Below are 17,548 nucleotides of genomic sequence, written 5' to 3' on the forward strand. Positions count from 1 at the left end.
CTTGCTGATAGCCTCTAATTAAATTGGTTTCGTGACGGTGTATTCTTCCCCGTTTTTGTTTCATAGTGTGTTTAGATTATGGTTGGTGCGTTACATCGTTAGGTATGGGCCATGGCTTATTGCTAATTTCTCCAGCCAGCAGTGTGCGCACATGCTGAATAATGCAGATTTGACGGGTGCTTTTCCTCCCACTTCCAAGGGGTATCTTAAACGTAAATAACTATTTATCATGAAAATGTTGACTTGTCTGCCATTAACATGATTATTATCGATGGAAATGGCTAACCTCGAGGCCTATCTTAGGCCTGCGTGACCTCACTTTAGAATATGTATCGTCAGGGCCGGGCCTTTATTTCGGAATAAGATCCATCTATCCATCACAAGAGAACTGAAGAAAGTCGACAACAAGGCCCAATTACCCTCAGTCACCATATTTCATAGGGCCTCACAGTTTTACATGACCAGATTTTTCTCTACTGTTTTTTTTACCAAAAATACAAAGGAAAGAGTTTGTCTCTACTGTTTTTTCCTCATTGTATTAGTACGTAGTGTTACCATCCTGTATTTCTTTTATATGGTTTAGGGTAATATATAAATATAGATAAAAGAAAACTGAATATAGTTTTAACGCGTTAGTGCCAACAAAATTTATTGAAAAGAAACAACTTAAACCAGGCAATTTCCCTTTTTAGTCAGAAGAACTAGGCAAAGTTTCAATGACAGAAACAATCGGTACCAAAAAGAGAATGCAAGAAGCAAAAGGTAGAATGTTTAACCCGTACAAAATGACGTGTCACTGGTTGCATTCACAACATTGATAGAGAGCGTGTTCTCCACAAGTTCGTCACCTACTTTGTGGATCCTAAAGATAAACCCGCACTTGCCATCTAAAGGCAGAGAAAGACACAGACACAAACAGCAAAATTGTCAACAATCCAACTCAACTCTCAGACTATCTCTTTCAATGGCGTCCACTATGAGCACATACGTTGCTGGCTTCTGCCACAACTTATTATCGACTGCAGGGCCCAAGCGAAGCCGTGGTGTTGGTGTTGGTGTTGGTGTTGTTACCATTAATGCAAGGCCTAAGCGCTCAGCGGCTGTGGTGGTCAGGGCAGAGGGTCAAACCATAAACCCAGAAATAAGGAAGACCGAAGAGAAGGTGGTCGACTCTGTTGTGGTCACCGAGCTTTCCAAGCCTCTTACTGCTTACTGCAGGTTGGTTCTATCTTTTTTTTTTTTCTATTTCTTATCAAAATACCCATTTTATATGTGGCTGAATTTATTTTATAAAGGCTTAATTATTTGGTTTTGTGTTGTACAACATGTAGGTGTTGGAGGTCAGGGACTTTCCCTCTATGCGATGGGAGCCATGTAAAGCACAACAAGGCTACTGGTGACAATGTTGGGCCTTTGCTCTTGAAGAAGCAGTAACAATTTATAATTGGCTTGTCAATCATGTTTTGGTTTCCCGTGTTAATTTTGATTACTAAAGGCCTCTCTAGGGGAACGTTGTTTGTGTTGCTTGTTTTTTGATTGGGTTGAGCTCTCTGGTTTGATATTGTTTACTTTGTCCCTTGATTATGTTTTCATACATGCCATACTCACTGCAATGCTCCAAACATGTAGCAATACGAAAAGAAACAGTAAATTTCATTATGTTAAAGGAGTACATTAACTTAATTAAGGCTTTCAGAAATGCGAATCGTTTTTTATTCTTGAATGATTTATTGTGAAAGGGATGATTGAACTTTGCAGTCAATCACCAACTATACATGAGCGCCCCTCCCCACACTCGGTTACCCGGTATTTCCCCATTAGAAGGAAAGAGTCATGGATTGGGTCTCCTTACTATCCTTAGATTCAAGGTCAGTATCTAGAAAGGCTTATTGATAAAAGGGGTGCTAGTTCTTCTACCCACCTTTAATTTTAGTTTCGAACATGATTGTTGTGATGTGAACTATTGGCATGACCCACGATTTTGGCCCAATGGTCACCCTAGCACAAGAAGTGGTTTTACTTTTCCCCCAATAATACATGAAAGTATCTCATATCTCATTATCTTCCTTTTGACATTATTAACTCTACTCTCTTATGTCGTTGTACTCAAATCAGAACCATATTTTCAATAAATTCTATAAAAGTGCTCTTTTTATAATATAGATACTAGATTACTGACTCTTAATTACTTTTAATTATATGCACATAATTCGGTAAATTTTTTATAAAGAACGTTCCAACAAAAACTTCAAGTTTAGTTTTATATATATAAAGATTAAACTAAATTTTATGCAAGTTAACATTAACACTCTTTGATTAGGCCTAGGGGTTGAGGAAAAAGGTTAATGAAATATTTATTCAAAATTTCTAACGTAAGGTGAGCTTAAAACCGTTTCAAATGAGATTCACCGAAGGGGCTAAAATACAGGGCAGTGGAAGCTTTGATTGCGGCCTTTATATCCCCAGATGTCAGCAAATCAAGCTGTAAAGTTTTTATGCTTGTTTAAAATTTTAAGTATTTGACTTTTTTTAATTTATTTGACAAAGAAAAAAAATATTTGACTTGATCTAATTTTAATATTTTCGTCCATGTCCACGTGCCATTCGAGAAATAGGGTGGTGATGTTGGTTTGATTTATATTCAATTATTAACAACATAGCTCACTGGAATTAATGCAGTTCACGTTGGGCTAGTTAATGAGAGTAAACCATAAACTGATGGATCCAGCTTCTCATAAATATTCTAATCTTTAGAACAAGCTGCCGTCCATGTGATCAAATTGAACACCTTTGAACTTGAAGCAAAGAAAAACAAAAAACAATTAACAACTTTGAAGCATCCAAAAAGGCAATAGGGCAGGCAACCCCCCCTTTCTGGTTGAGTACACGGGTGATATCAGTTCCCGTTTCCAACCAAAATAAACAACAAGTAGATAAACAACCTTCTATTTACTTGATTGCGCATATAGAGTTTTCTTTCTTTCTTTCTTTTTTTAGTACAAACGAAGAATACTCGACTTTAAGAATTTCATTCAATCTCATCCTTGTTAAAAAAAAAAAACTTTATCGAAAATTGAATTCCTAAAAACAGATCTTTTTATGTGAAAAATATGTTCTCTGAAAATCTAATATTGAGTTAAGTGTTGGATCATACAAATTTAATAATGATGTAAATACAATTTCAAAATGATATATATATATAAATTTAGAAACACAAATTTATTAATTAGCATTAAAATCTTATGATATGATAGTAAATGCATGTGGTATCTTAAATTATGTATGTAAATAATTTTATAAATATATAATTTTGTTTGAGAATTTAAAAAAAAAAATTCCAAAATTTATGTGCTATTGGGAGACAAAGCTTACATGGTTGGAAAAAAACAAAATATTTTAATCTATCCAGAAATATATATATATATATATATATATAACTCGATGAAGCAACCAAGCTCTTCATGAAGCAATTTTAAATCACTTTCATATTTCACAAAAACCCTATAACTCGAATACCCCGCATCTTCCTTTTTTTTTTCACTTTTTTTATTTTGTTAAGGTTTTGCATTTATTTTTTTCCTTGTTCACTTCTCTATACTTGAAATTGAAAGGTTTCAAACTTGTTCAAAAAACCATAAAATCAATTCAATAATTCTAAAATCGGTTTGACAAATTCTAAAATTGTTTAAAGAAAACTCTAAAATCGGTTCATAAAATGATAAACTGATTCAATAAATCCTAAAATTGATTCATCACCTTAAAACTAATTTGACAAATCCTAAAATCGATTAAAAAATCTTCAAATCAATTCATGAAACTTTGAAATCAATAAAACAAACTTTAAAATCATTCAGCAAACCCTTAAGCTAGTTCAACGAAACTTAAAATTAATTTAATAAACTCTAAAATCGATTCACAAAATCATAATACCAATTCAATAAACCCTCGAATCGATTCAACAAACCTTAAAACTAATTCGATAAATTTTAAAATCGATTCAAAAAGCTCTCCATCATATTCATGAAATCCTAAAATTAATTTAAAAACCCTTGAACCAATTTAGAAAACCTTAAAAATTGATTCTATTTTCTTCAAAAAATGGTTTAGTGAACTTTTAAACTAGTACCGTTTCCTAGGACTCCGAGGGTGAATCTTATTCCACTTTCCTTTGAAAAAAAACAAGACAGAAACCGCCCTCCATGAAAGATAAAGTAAATATAAAAGTGTCCAAAAAATAAAAGATAAAGTGATGTTTAAATTAAAATACGACAATGTATCATCATTGGACAAAAAAGGCACTAAAGAACCCATGATAACTAAAGCAAACGACTTAATGGGTATTAAACAGTCAAAAGGAGCGACGGGGGCCATTTTATTTCCAAAAAGCAAGTGCCATTGGTCCTAAGAAACAACCCATAATTTTCTTAAGACCCCACCACGGGTTTATCCCAAAATCAGGCCTAGGATTAGGGATCTATAATTCTATATATCCGACTAATGACCCGTTTGGCTTTGTATTTTCGATGTCAAAAATTATTTTTGTCCCACATGCAATGTCAATTGAATATTGATTTGGATCAAAAAGTATTTTTGATTGTATTTTTTAATTAATTGTTTTTGTATTCGTCAAAATTACTTTTAGTATTAAATTATAAAATATTTATTTATATTTTAATTAAAAGTTATCTTTTAAATCATTGAAATTGAATTTAAAATAAAATTTTAGTGCATTACAAAAAAATAAAAATATTTTTAGTTTGAAATAATATTAATTTTAAAAAGTTCCAGACATTTTTTTTGTACATTTTAAAATTTAATATCACAATAATTTATTTTTGATACATCCTAAAAATAATAACTTAAAAATATGTAAAAAATGACTCATTTTTTTATTTTTTAACCTCATGTTATATTTAAACATTTTTACTCTTCGCAACATTTTTTCCCTAACGATCTCAAACATTTAAAACTCTCAAATTACACGTTTACAGAGCAATTTTTTTACAGTACTTTACACGTACACATTTCCCTACCAAAGTGATTTTAGATTTTCTTAAGCTTTTCACAAGTCCACAAAATAAAAGCCGAATCTCGAAGAAGAGCAAAGGAATTTTGAATATGTTTCTTCTCTAAAGAAGTTGAATTTCCGTATTCAAAAACAGACCATAACAGAAAATTAATCAAAAAATCAATTTCTACACCCTTTCTATATTTTTCCTCATTGCCAAATTAAAAATATTTGGAGGATTACTCTATGTATACCCATAACATTTTATGGTATACACATGACTAAAGTCAAACTTTCTTGTGTGCATTCAATCCAACATGTTCCAAGTTTTGGTGCGTTGAAAATTATTTAATCCCACACTTACATCTTCATTTATTATATATATATATACACATATATTACATGGTACTTGATAGATCATCCACTAATGCTTTGTCTACAATAAACAAAACATTTGAAGATTTCTTCACTTGCTCCTCCTTTTGCAGAGTCGTCAATGTTCCTGCCTAGACAACGTCCCGGCAACGTCTAAACTCCCATGTGTCAATTCTTTTTTATACATCTACACTGGTTTAAACCTAAGTCACGACAATTCTTCAATATTTGAGCATATTAAAAATTATAATAATGCCAATGTAACCTTTAACGGACAAAAAGATACTTAAAGAATGAGAGAAGAACAAGAAGAAGAAGTCTTGCATTATTTAACTGGGGTGAAAAATTCCTCTTTGTACTTTTGATATCAAAGACCAATTCATGCACCATACTTATTAAATTCATGACCAGACTTTTTCTTTGGCAATAGCATTGAAGGAAAAATTCTTTTCTTGGGCTCCTCTGCCCACATGCCATTTATGTTTCTCTTGTCGGTGGATCAAACTTCATTATGCCCTTCTTTTGTGTGTGTGTGTGTGGAATGAAAGCATTTTTTTAATATGATGATACGTGTTTTCGATGATCAAGTTTCCTCAAAAAACCTTTAATTACTGTCCAAGCATCACAAAGATCTAACCGTCAAGCTTATAAAACTGGGATGCTATGTACTTCACATAAAAGCTTGTTACATTTTCATCATTTATGTAATTGGAATGATTTATTCATTCTCAAATGACTTTGCTAGTCTGGCTGGTTTCTACACCAAAAGACTTGTCAAATAAACACCTAAAATGCACAAATTATTGTTATTCTCAAATAATGTAATACCAAGGCCAAACAAATCAATTTCCTTGTATATGAATTACGAAGCTTCATCATGTGCAAACACGCATTGACCGTTCAAGTCATTTTTGATGTTACACATTGTGGGCTCAACTTGAAGCCCTTTCACCATTTATATTCTGCCAAGTGTCCAATTGCTAGCCAATTTGTCACCATTCTAATGGCGCTCACCCAATAATTTCTCTTTACTTTGCCTCACACAATTCCAAAAGCAAATTTGTCGCCATTGCTCGAATGTTAGGGGGGCCCTTCGTTCTCTTAGGACCCATCTCAGAGTGTGCCACGTACGTCCCTACAGCTAGCCACAGCTGCACCGGATCCCACCTCCCACTTGCCAGCTTAATGAATTTGTAATAGGACTTGAAGCCCGCTTAAGGTGTTTTAAAACCATTAGATTAATGGTTAAAACGATCTCGATCGCGCCTATCAACGACGGAATCTAACAGGTGTCAAGGTTTTCGTTAGACCCTACAGTCTGATCTCCACGTGGCGAAGTTTGCGTCATGAGTCATCTCTAGGAGCTTAGACTTTTATGTGTTTCATCATCACAATGACCCTGGACGCTGAAGTATTTGGAAATTAAGAGTTGAAAATTGTATACGAAAAAAAAAAAATCGAGTATGCGTTACTACTCAAATGTAAAAAGATCTTTTTACTTGGAAACAATTTTTTTAAAATATTGCTGATTTAAATATTATTCAACGTGTAATAGATTGTACACTTAAAATACTCAATAATCTTAAAAGTAAGTTAAAATTATAAAGATTGAATAAACAGTAACATACTTTTAATGTTCAATAATTAGTAATTACATTTTTTATTTAATATAGATTTTAGTAACCAATTTTTATGCTATTCATTTTTTTAATCGAATTCTGTACAAGCTAATATCAATGTAAATTTTTAACTCAAGTAACTGAAAACTTCCCCTGCCGTCATGGATTTTCCATTTTTACTTGCCTTTAGCTCATTATGGTACAGTACTTTCCTTTTTCCCTGAAGCAGAAAAAAGAACAGAAAGAGAAACGCTTTTCAGTTAATATACAGCCAGGTGTCAGTCATAGAAGGCTCCACACTCTGTCGGTTGCCCCGGTAGCCGGTAACGCCAAGCCACCTGGCCTTTTTCTCCCCGCTACCATTTTAGCCTTGAAAGTCCCGTATACAAATACCACGTCCTCCAAGTTCTCGAGGACTTGAACTCTTACCAAAAAGGAAAGACTAATAAAACTGCAGCCCCACTTAGCCACTTTACACGCTCCATGCTCAGAAACTATAGACCGTCCGACACCGGTCCTCACTCGCACCATTTTTTCCGGTCGGTTGCTTCCGCCTAAACCTCAGAAAAAGCTGCTCCCAAAGAGATCTTGATGCTTCCAACATCAACCCCAAAATCCCCTTGTTTTCCCAACTCCAGCACCCCCATACCGTCCCCTAAAAAACCCCAAACCCCCGAACTCAGTTCAATCGAACGCAAAAACTCCTCCAACTCTCTCCATTTGCAACCTTATATCTTTCTACCTAGCCATCACCGCTTATGGCTACTCTTTTTCATCATCTCACTCCAGATAATCCTCCTCCTCATGGCTCGCGCCCTCCCTTTCTCCCATCGCCGAACCCACTTCCCTTCCCCTTTATCCGCCGATCATCACCTCCTCCAAAATTCGGCTAACATTTCGTCAACCCTTTCCTCTTCCTCCCACAACCTACAAGCTGCCGACATTTCGATTTCGTCCACTGTTTCACAACCCGACCAGTGTTCTTCCGGCCGTATATTCGTCTACAACTTGCCGGCTGTTTTCAACAAAGAGTTGTTAGATAATTGTGCCAAGTTGGACCCATGGCATTCACGTTGCGAAGCTTTATCCAACGACGGATTCGGAAGAAAAGCCACGGGATTATCTGGCATCATACCGAAGGATTTACTCCCAGCATGGTACTGGACCGACCAGTTCGCCATGGAAATTATTTACCACAACCGTGTTCTAAACCACAAGTGCCGCACGATGGAACCCGATTCCGCAACGGCGTTTTACATTCCGTTTTACGCGGGCCTCGCCGTGGGGAAACACTTATGGTTCAATTATAGTTCAAAAGATCGTGATCGTTACTGCGAGATGATATTGAGTTGGGTGCAAGATCAACCGTACTGGAACAGTTCCAACGGCTGGGATCATTTCATGACGATGGGGCGCATCACATGGGATTTCCGGCGGTCCAAAAACGAAGAATGGGGCTCCAGATGTATTTACATGCCAGGTATGAGAAATATCACGCGCCTTTTGATTGAACGAAACCCCTGGGACTATTTCGACGTCGGTGTGCCTTACCCGACTGGATTCCATCCCAGAACGGACTCCGACGTCTTGCAATGGCAAGACTTCGTCCGTAACCGTGACCGCAAAACCCTTTTCAGCTTCGCCGGAGCGCCACGTGGCGCCGTCAAGAACGACTTCAGAGGCTTGCTGTTGAGCCATTGCAAGAACGCGTCGGGGTTATGCCAGGCCGTCAACTGTGCGAGTACCCGCTGCTCCAACGGCAGTTCCGCGATCCTCGAAACGTTTTTGGATTCCGATTTTTGCTTGCAGCCGAGAGGCGACAGTTTCACCCGCCGGTCAATTTTTGACTGCATGGTGGCCGGTTCGATCCCGGTTTTTTTCTGGCATCGAACGGCTTACCTTCAGTACCAGTGGTTTTTACCGAGTGATCCCAAGAGTTATTCTGTTTTTATCCACCGTAACGAGGTAAAAAACGGGACATCTATTAAAAGCGTGCTTGAAAGTTACAGTAGAGAAGAGGTGAAAATAATGAGGGAGAAAGTGATCGAATATATTCCTAAGTTAGTTTATGCAGAACCTCGAAAGGGTTTGGAGAGTATAAAGGATGCATTCGATGTTGCCATTGATGGAGTATTAAATAGAATTGAGGAGCAAGAGCAGCCAGGATACAAGTGGAAATGATTTACAAGGTGAGGGTAAAAAAGAATGGACAAAATAGGATTATACCCAATATAAAGGTTTTCAGAGTAGAATTTCTTTTTATTTATTTAATTTTTATAGAATGTGATAGAGGCATGTCTATTCTTTCCCACATTGTTGTAATTTGTATTTTTGTACACATATAATAATAATAACAATATAGTAGTATTTTTCTTTTTCTTTTATGGGATGTATTATTTATGAGTTATTACGGATATAACTTTTTGGTTGGAGAGATGTATGCCAGAGATTCAGTATTATTACTGGTGCAGCAGTTGGGGAGGTTTTACAGTTGAAGCTGGGTAGTGCTTGCTGCTGGCCTTTTTTACCAGAAGGATGAGGATCGTGTAATAATGAGGAAGGACCAACAGGTTTGGGGTGGTCCTGTAATCTTTGGCTGGCTGGAAGCTTAAGGAGGACTGGGCCAATACTGATGGGTGGAGTGGGACAAGCACGATAAGCATGCAAGGACAACTGAGATTTTTGGGAAGCACGTGTAATATGATTTTTGAGATTTCATTTCATTGCACCATTAAAAATTATATATATTTAATTTATGGTGAGTTTGATTTGTTAAGGTATATCTTCTTCACAATCTACATTGTTTATAATTTTCTTCAAATTTTTTTTTTCTAAAGTTTTTCAAGTTCCCATTTCTCTGGTTTGTTTGTTTGTTTTTGGTTTGGTTTCATTCTTTCAGATGTAGTAGTCGTATAAAAACTGGTTGGATTGAGCAGTGTTGTGCAGGTGGCACAACTCGTACGCGGCAGCGGCGGCACTGAAGACCCCGACTAACTGAAGTTGGAAAAGGGTATCGTTTTTCCCAAATTGGAATATGATTGGAATTTGTCATAATTGGGTAAAAAACAAAAGTGAAACATTTCACAATAGCTTACTATATAATATGCACATTATTATTATTATTATTATTATAATATATGCTATCAGGTTCTTGTTGAGATTTAAGCAAGTGTTTGGTAGGTGGTGCTTTTTACATGCGAATATAAGAAGCTGAACCATCTTTAATGGTGGGCCTCTCGGTCTCAGGGGAAAAAAAGGCATAAAAACAACAAGGAATCTCAATCTTTTGTTACTTTTCTTTCTCTCAAGCCACTGCAGCTCTGCTCTTCTACATATAAAAATATTGTAGGCCCCCCACAAGGAGAAAACAATAGAATTTCACAACCTTTTCTAATTAAGTGAATACGTTAAATCACACTATCTCTGATGGAGGAATTATTCTTGTTGAAGCGTAAGCAACAACCAGCAATAAAACTAGGTAAACATAAATTATTGTATAACAGATAGTAAGACAACGGGGCAGTGCTGTGGAGTTCTGTTTAGGTCAGTTTCAACTTTCATCCGAGCTAGGTTAGAAGTAGATAAACGATAGCAACATTTTAATTTTACTGATTATAACGGCTACATAAACAAATCATTTGAATCTAGAAAAGCCCAGGTGAACACTGACAATCGAGCTCCTAATCTCCTAATTTCAACATTTTAATAGTTAAAAGCGATTACTAGTAAAATATATTATTGTTAGGAACAGAATAAAAAATATTTTAAAAAATCAGTTTTACATGACACGAGTCATCGGCGACAATCAAGGTTAGAAGGTAGATTGCATCTGAATGAAAGTGATTTGGCACTTAAATTAAATTCGTTTTCAACGGGTGAAATTTATTTATGTTGAATGCGACTCGCTAGTCGCTAGCTAGCTATAATGCCATGACAAGTTTTTGCTCAAATAGACGGTGACTAGTGACTGACACTGCTCTGCATTTGTTGCATTAACATGTGGAATTGTGTATGAATTAATAATTCCAGACTAGATTGGTTTAGAAGCTGTTGCCTGCTCCACATTTACAGGATTCGGGGCAAAAGAATGCCTCTCCAAGCATGCTAGAGATCGATTATCGATGGGCTGTGAAGACAAAATTCGACACGTAAGCTAATAAAATGGGCCTCCAACCTGGCTGAGAATGGAAGGAATTGGGTCCAGTACAATCAATCGTAATTTGAACTCAAATCCGTAACCCAGAGAAATTTTGTAGGTACTAGTTCAACAATTTTGTCTCGTACGGAGTAATATTTAAAATATAAGTGCTAATAAATCTCTCAACCACATCAATGCATTTATAGGCCTGACCAATGAATAAATGGAAATTCATTGAAATTTTTCTCATTTTCTTAGTACGTTTTTGGGTTTTCTTTTTACGTTATTTTTTTATTTAACAGAAAAAAAAAAGGATTGGTTTATGATTTTATGAAATAATGATGTATCTACTTATTGTTAAATCAAATGTTAATTCTGTTTGTATACTTTATGGTTTACAAATCTACCAAATAAGGGTTCATCATTTAAAAGTAAAATTTTTAAAAAATAAAAGCAAACATTTTGACAACATTGTGGATAGCAAATCATTTAATTATGTCTAATTTTGATAAATGAAATCATGTAGGTATAAGTGGAAAAATTGAATGGTAATCTTTTAAGTTTGAAGGCAATTGTGGATAGTGTTTAAATATTACTATTTATTGTTGTTTTGGTTGATTTCTTTCTACATATATTTGGTAAAATGATAAATTATATTAAATGTGATCCATATAAATTTAGCAAGATTTAGAAAAGGCTTTTAGATTACATTTCGCGAGGTTTTCCATTAAAAAAATCAGATAAATACTAAATTTTTAAAAACAAATTGATTTTTTGAAAGATCTTGATACATAGATAAAGCATATAAAATTTCAAATAATTTGAATTTGTTTTGATGTTTTATTCAAATAAAGACTTTTATTGAAAATTCAGATAAAATTCACTGTGTAATATATATTGATCAAATTTTGTGCATAGATGTTATTTTTAATTAATTTCTTACATATTATTAATTTTTGCATTAAATTATATCAATTTATTGGTTTTAATTTGAAATTTTAATTTTTAATTAATCAAATTTAAAGAAGAACCTTAGGAACTTTTGACCTCCATCTCCTGGCTCGATACTCTCCTCCGTGACCATTCCTGCACAAGGGGCTTGGCCGGAGAGCCACCGAGCTGGGCTCCATCTTACCAAAGGGTCTGGTCCCAGCGTGGTGTTGGACTGACCAGTTTATGTTAGAAGCTATTTTTCATAACAGGGTTCTCAAGCACAAGTGTAGAACATTGGAACCGGAATCTCCCACGGCCTTTTACATACCCTTTTATGGTGGACTTGCGGTGGGTAAATATCTTTGGTTCAATCACAGCGCCAAAGCCCGCGATGATGATTGCGCGAGGCTATTGAGCATTGTCCAGGATCAACCCTACTGGAAAAGATCGAATGGGTGAGATCATTTCATCACGTTGGGACGCATCACGTGGGATTTTCGACGGCCTGCTGATAATGATTGGGGTTCCAGCTTCTTCAACATGCCAGCCATGCGGAATATTACTCGTCTCTTGATCGAGAAAAACCCCTGGGACTACTGTGACATAGGTGTTCCTTACCCTACTGGATTCCACCCAAGATCAGTCTCTGATATATTACAGTGGCAAAACTATGTTCGTAGACAGAACCGCGAAAAACTCTTCTGTTTTGCCTGCGGGACACGGTGGAAAATCAAGAACGATTTCCGCGGAATCTTACTGAGTCACTGTCAAAGCGAGTCGGGCTCGTGTCAAGTTATAGACTGCGCTGGGTCTCGTTGCGCCGGTGGTAAGGGTAACACAGCGGTTCTTAAGGCCTTTTTGGGCTCTGATTTTTGCTTGCAACCAAGAGGTGATAGCTATACGAGGAGGTCTGTTTTTGACTGCATGGTGGCCGGTTCGATCCCTGTATTTTTCTGGAAACGAACGGCTTATGATCAATACGAGTGGTTCTTACCTAGTGAACCCGAGAGTTTCTCTGTTTATATAGACCATGAACAGGTGAAAATGGGTACTTCGACTAAGGGTGTGCTTGAGAAGTATAGCAGAGAAGAAGCGAGGAGAATGAGGTAAAAGGTGATTGAGAATATACCAAAGCTTTTTATGCAAAACCTGAAAAGGGCTTGGAGAGTACGGAAGATGCATTTGACGTTGCTCTTTCAGGGGTGTTGAGAAGATCAAGGAGCAGCGGAATTAAAAGATGATGCTAATTTCAATTTTTTTGATTCGTTTTCTTATACTGTTATATTGCTGGATCAACATATATTCAAAAGCGAGAAGGAAAACTTTGTTACTAGGAGTCAAGAGAACCTGTTCTCTTCTAGCATTAACAGGTTGTGCATCTGTTTTGGCTGGGATCTTGGAAACATATATTTGCGAAGGACAAAACAGAGCACTTTCCGTCTTGTTTTTCTGAAGTTGGGGACAAGGGAGTCGAGTTTGGGCTGCGTCCTTTTGCTCTTGAATGCTTTTCATTGGGTCGACGTGCTGTTCTTGATCATCCTTGTTAGCCACAATTTGTAAAGATTCGTTGTAGCCCAACCTCACTCGGCGAATAAAAGGTGCAACCCAGTTGCCACGATTTGTCCAGGCTTGCCTTCGTTGTCTCGCCTGGGTGGCATCAAGGCCTAATCTTCTTGCGCGACTGAACAGCCCATCTTGAGATGAGATCGACTTGCGTAAATGATGTCAAACTCAAATGGTGGCTTCACATCAATACATCTGTGCAAAAAGACAAAATAGTTGTCTTTTGGAAGTTCACCTTTCATCAAGCCGGCCCTTTTTTATTTTTATTTTTTAAACTTCGTCAAGGAAACTGCAGCTCCCCTATTTATTATCTCTTTCACTTCAAAAAATAGTACCGCATTGTTATTTTGGATAATTACTTATAATTAAAGTAAAATTTGAAAGTTTTAATTTTATTAAATAAAAAATTAAGGAATTAACAATATTAAGTCAAATACAATGATTTCATCTAAATATTTGGTTGTTCACAATAATAAAATTTTGAAAAATATTCGTTATTTTTCTATTGAAAATATGAAAATAAAATCTAAAAACAAAATTAGTTATTTCACAAAGCAAGGTATGATGTTTTAAATAATTTATGAATTATTTAATTTTGTATTATATTTAATTAAATTTATATATTTTTTTATTAAATAAATTTTTATAATTAAAAATTAATTAATTATTATTAATTAAAATATTATTTGATAATTTTATACACATGATATTGACGTGAATAATAAAAATATTAATTGTATTATAAAGTTATATTAATATGTTATGATTTATTATAATATATTAATATATCACGTTAATATTAAGTAATATAAAATAATAAATAATATTTAATTTTAAAAGTTTAAAATAATTTATAAATTTTTTAAATATTAATTTTTTTTTTAAATTTCAAAGAAAAAAAAATACTAAAAAAAGGTGCCAAGAGAAAAACATTAGTTGATGCGGCCGGCACCATAAACTGAAGCTAATCCACATATTTGGGAGTTCTGGAAAGGACTTAACAAGACACTAACAAACAAAGCTGAAAGACAGGTTTGCCCTTATCCACGACAATCCTTCCCTTTGTTTGACATTCATAAATGTGCTCTTTTAGTTCTTTTCCTTTTCCCTCTTCATTTTCATCCATTATCCATCTTTCTTCTTCTTTTTATCCAGCAAAAGAAGGGTTTTTTTTTTATTATTATTATTTTAAAGCGAACATGAGTAGAACAGCCTTTGCTTTACTCTATTTTGGCTGCATATTCATCCTCTGTGAAGCCGAATCGATCAGCCAGAAGCCTCAAGCTTTTGAGTCCTTCAACGTCAGTTATATACAGGTATCGTTACCAACAACCCCCTGTCAATAAAATTATCGTATTTGTTTGATTAATTTTGTTCTTATAAATGAAGTGTCTTTTTCCCCACATTTCTTATGACAACAAAAAAAATGAGAAAAGAATTTAGGGAGCTGTTCTTACTCGGTAGTTATTTCAACGAGCTGTTCCTCAACTAGTTACACTCGAGATCAGATCAGTATCGCTTTTGGGGATGCTTATGGTAATCAGGTTCGTCTTCTTTTTTCCCACTTCACGTTAATTTTTCAGTGGCATGCTTTTTCCCGTTTTAGCCTTTCAGATAATCTATTGCTATGGAAATTGAATTTACTTGCTGGTGCTTTTCATGTTACTGTGAATTAAGATGTCTCTTTTTCCCATTTTTTTTTTTTAAATTTCAAGTCAAACATAGATAAATTGGCTGAAGAAAGTAATTCTGGGGTGATAGTTACTTCAGGAGAAAAATTAGAGTTTAATTAATATCTGCAACAATGAAACGAATTAAATCATTGTTAAAAATTCCAAGGAATAACTTTAAGTGGATCAAAGATCACAAAATTTCCGTGAAATTTGTTTTGTTTTTCATCTGCTTAGGTTGATGTTGTAGGCTTGTAGGAAGATTCATAGCTTGCTTTTGGCCAATGGGAATTTGCATTTTTGGATACAAAAAGGGGAAAACTTTGTGTACCAAATATCATAAATTTTTTGATGAAGTATCCATGGCTCAAGGTTAATCCATCTGCGGGTGAATAAATGTTTCAGAGGGATGAATTAGGCAAGGATAATAATTGTATTCATAATATAATATATTATGGTCTTGTTTTATAGCAGAACATATGTTATGTCTTAGAGATCAAATTCAAGTATGTTTTTGCACCTCAAAAATATGAAACAGCATTCACCCTGGAGGTTTTTTTGTTATTATCATACAAATTAATGTGTAAAACCATCTTCACAATTTGGTACTTGAGATGCTTTATGATGTATTAAATTTTTAGGACATATATGAAACTGATATGTTGAAGAAGGTATTGATTGTAGGTATTTGTGATTGTTTCCCCTGATAATCAGATATATGTACCGAGGTTGGATGATCCATCCACTAGGACATTTGAACAATGTTCTTCAGATACATTTGAGATATACGGACCATGTGCATATCAGATCTGCTATGTTTATCTCTATCGATCTGGACCGGATGGTTGGAAGCCTGAGAGTGTGAAGATTTATGGTTATAATTCGAGGGCTGTTACTTTTTACTATGACACCTTCATTCCTGGTGACATTTGGTATGGATTTAATTATTGCAACACTGCTTCTTCTTCGCATCGACAGATTGGTCAGAGATCGTTCTTGTTTGTGATTCTTTTGTTCGCTCTCTGTGCACTCTTATAAGTATGTGTCTGCAAAGTCTGTAATACCCATGTTACGAAAGATTGTAGACTGTGATTTGAAGTATAGACATTGTTTTTCTCTCAAGTATGCTGTTCGGTGTTAATAACAAACTCTTGCATTGCAATTCATGCTGGTTAAGAACACTAGACTGTTGCATGTTGGTAGCCTTGCTGCATTATGCTGGTCAGTGTTAATACTTACTCTTGCACTGCAATTCATGCTGGTTAAGAACACTGGACTGTTGCATGTTGGTAGTCGGACTGCATCTTTATTTCATTGCAATTTTGGGAGGACAGTGATCCCCTTCTGGTCGGAAAGGGTGGTACTGGTTGGATATTAATCTTTTAAAAATTGGATGGTTCTCTGACATGTTGAGAAAGAGCATGTGACAGAGTATTGCAATTAGTGTGTATGAGAAGGCACAATATTAGCTGCTCCATGCCCCAGAACTGTGGTATTTGGAGACAGTAAATGAATCTTGAATCCAAGAGCTTCAGAGTGCACTCTCCATGCATATTTTGGATTGTTGCAGCTACTGTTTGCGCCAGGAATGACGCTAAGTAAGTTGATCAAAGAACGATGAGGACTTGACAATTTATATTTATTCATTGGAGCTAGGGAAAGCTCGAGAGGTAAAACATCTGCTGATGCTTTCCTAACAAGGTAGGTTGCTTTGTGTAAGCACGTAATGGAGTTAAAAGGAGCTTAATTAACATTTTCTTTTTCCTTGGCACATAAAGCTTTATTAACATTTAACTTAACATACGGTTTTCCTTGACCATGAACAAAGGGTTTTCTTTTTTTATGCTGAAAATTTATGCAGGGTCCAGTTATCCTATTAAATTTTATTAATTACGAAATAAAAGGTACAAAGGAGAGGATTTAAACTGTACCTTCAAGTTACATGATCATGGGAAAGTTTCGGATGAGCATTTAGAGTAAGGAAAATCATTTTACGTGCATAACTTTTGATGTTACAGTAAAATAAATATTCTCTATTATTACATGGAGTCAATAAATTAAAATAAAATTTTAAACAGAAAATATAAATAAGAAAAGCAAATGGAGTGTTTTATTTTATAATTATAATTTTTACTATCGTCATAAAATTGAAATACATCTATATTGTAAAATTCTATGTGAATAGCAAAATAAGAAAAATAAACTAGGAGTATTACTCTTTTACTCTTTTACATTCATTTAA

At 35.1% G+C, this 17,548-nt stretch overlaps 3 protein-coding genes and 1 pseudogene across 3 annotated transcripts; all 4 read left to right on the plus strand.

Moving 5' to 3' along the window:
• The first annotated feature begins 849 nt into the window (after positions 1 to 849).
• NEET (2 iron, 2 sulfur cluster binding protein) lies at positions 850 to 1,568 on the plus strand. The gene is made up of 2 exons (XM_018117594.2): positions 850 to 1,218; positions 1,332 to 1,568. Exons 1-2 carry the CDS (start codon positions 965 to 967, stop codon positions 1,432 to 1,434), a joined length of 357 nt encoding a protein of 118 aa, XP_017973083.2. The 5' UTR covers positions 850 to 964; the 3' UTR covers positions 1,435 to 1,568.
• Positions 1,569 to 7,393: 5,825 nt separating this feature from the next.
• LOC18605432 (xyloglucan galactosyltransferase XLT2-like) lies at positions 7,394 to 9,778 on the plus strand. The gene has a single exon (XM_018117469.2). It carries the CDS (start codon positions 7,594 to 7,596, stop codon positions 9,181 to 9,183), a length of 1,590 nt encoding a protein of 529 aa, XP_017972958.2. The 5' UTR covers positions 7,394 to 7,593; the 3' UTR covers positions 9,184 to 9,778.
• A 1,006-nt stretch (positions 9,779 to 10,784) lies between these two features.
• Positions 10,785 to 13,638, plus strand: LOC108661179 (xyloglucan galactosyltransferase XLT2 pseudogene; annotated as a pseudogene).
• Positions 13,639 to 14,669: 1,031 nt separating this feature from the next.
• Positions 14,670 to 16,468, plus strand: LOC108661365 (embryo-specific protein ATS3B). The gene is made up of 3 exons (XM_018117578.2): positions 14,670 to 14,952; positions 15,073 to 15,180; positions 16,021 to 16,468. Exons 1-3 carry the CDS (start codon positions 14,716 to 14,718, stop codon positions 16,342 to 16,344), a joined length of 669 nt encoding a protein of 222 aa, XP_017973067.2. The 5' UTR covers positions 14,670 to 14,715; the 3' UTR covers positions 16,345 to 16,468.
• The last annotated feature ends 1,080 nt before the right edge of the window (positions 16,469 to 17,548 follow it).

The sequence above is a fragment of the Theobroma cacao genome, chromosome 3 (assembly GCF_053813885.1).
Source record: "Theobroma cacao isolate CCN51 chromosome 3, ASM5381388v1, whole genome shotgun sequence".
Taxonomy (NCBI): Eukaryota; Viridiplantae; Streptophyta; class Magnoliopsida; order Malvales; family Malvaceae; genus Theobroma; species Theobroma cacao.

Excerpts from the sequence above, each read along its gene's own strand:
- NEET (XM_018117594.2), top strand. The coding sequence starts at position 965 with ATGGCGTCCACTATGAGCACATACGTTGCTGGCTTCTGCCACAACTTA. Across the intron at positions 1,219-1,331 it reads CCTCTTACTGCTTACTGCAG|GTGTTGGAGGTCAGGGACTT; the intron begins GTTGGTTCTATC and ends TACAACATGTAG.
- LOC18605432 (XM_018117469.2), top strand. The coding sequence starts at position 7,594 with ATGCTTCCAACATCAACCCCAAAATCCCCTTGTTTTCCCAACTCCAGC.
- LOC108661365 (XM_018117578.2), top strand. The coding sequence starts at position 14,716 with ATGTGCTCTTTTAGTTCTTTTCCTTTTCCCTCTTCATTTTCATCCATT. Across the intron at positions 14,953-15,072 it reads TCAACGTCAGTTATATACAG|AATTTAGGGAGCTGTTCTTA; the intron begins GTATCGTTACCA and ends AAATGAGAAAAG. Across the intron at positions 15,181-16,020 it reads GGGATGCTTATGGTAATCAG|ATATATGTACCGAGGTTGGA; the intron begins GTTCGTCTTCTT and ends CCTGATAATCAG.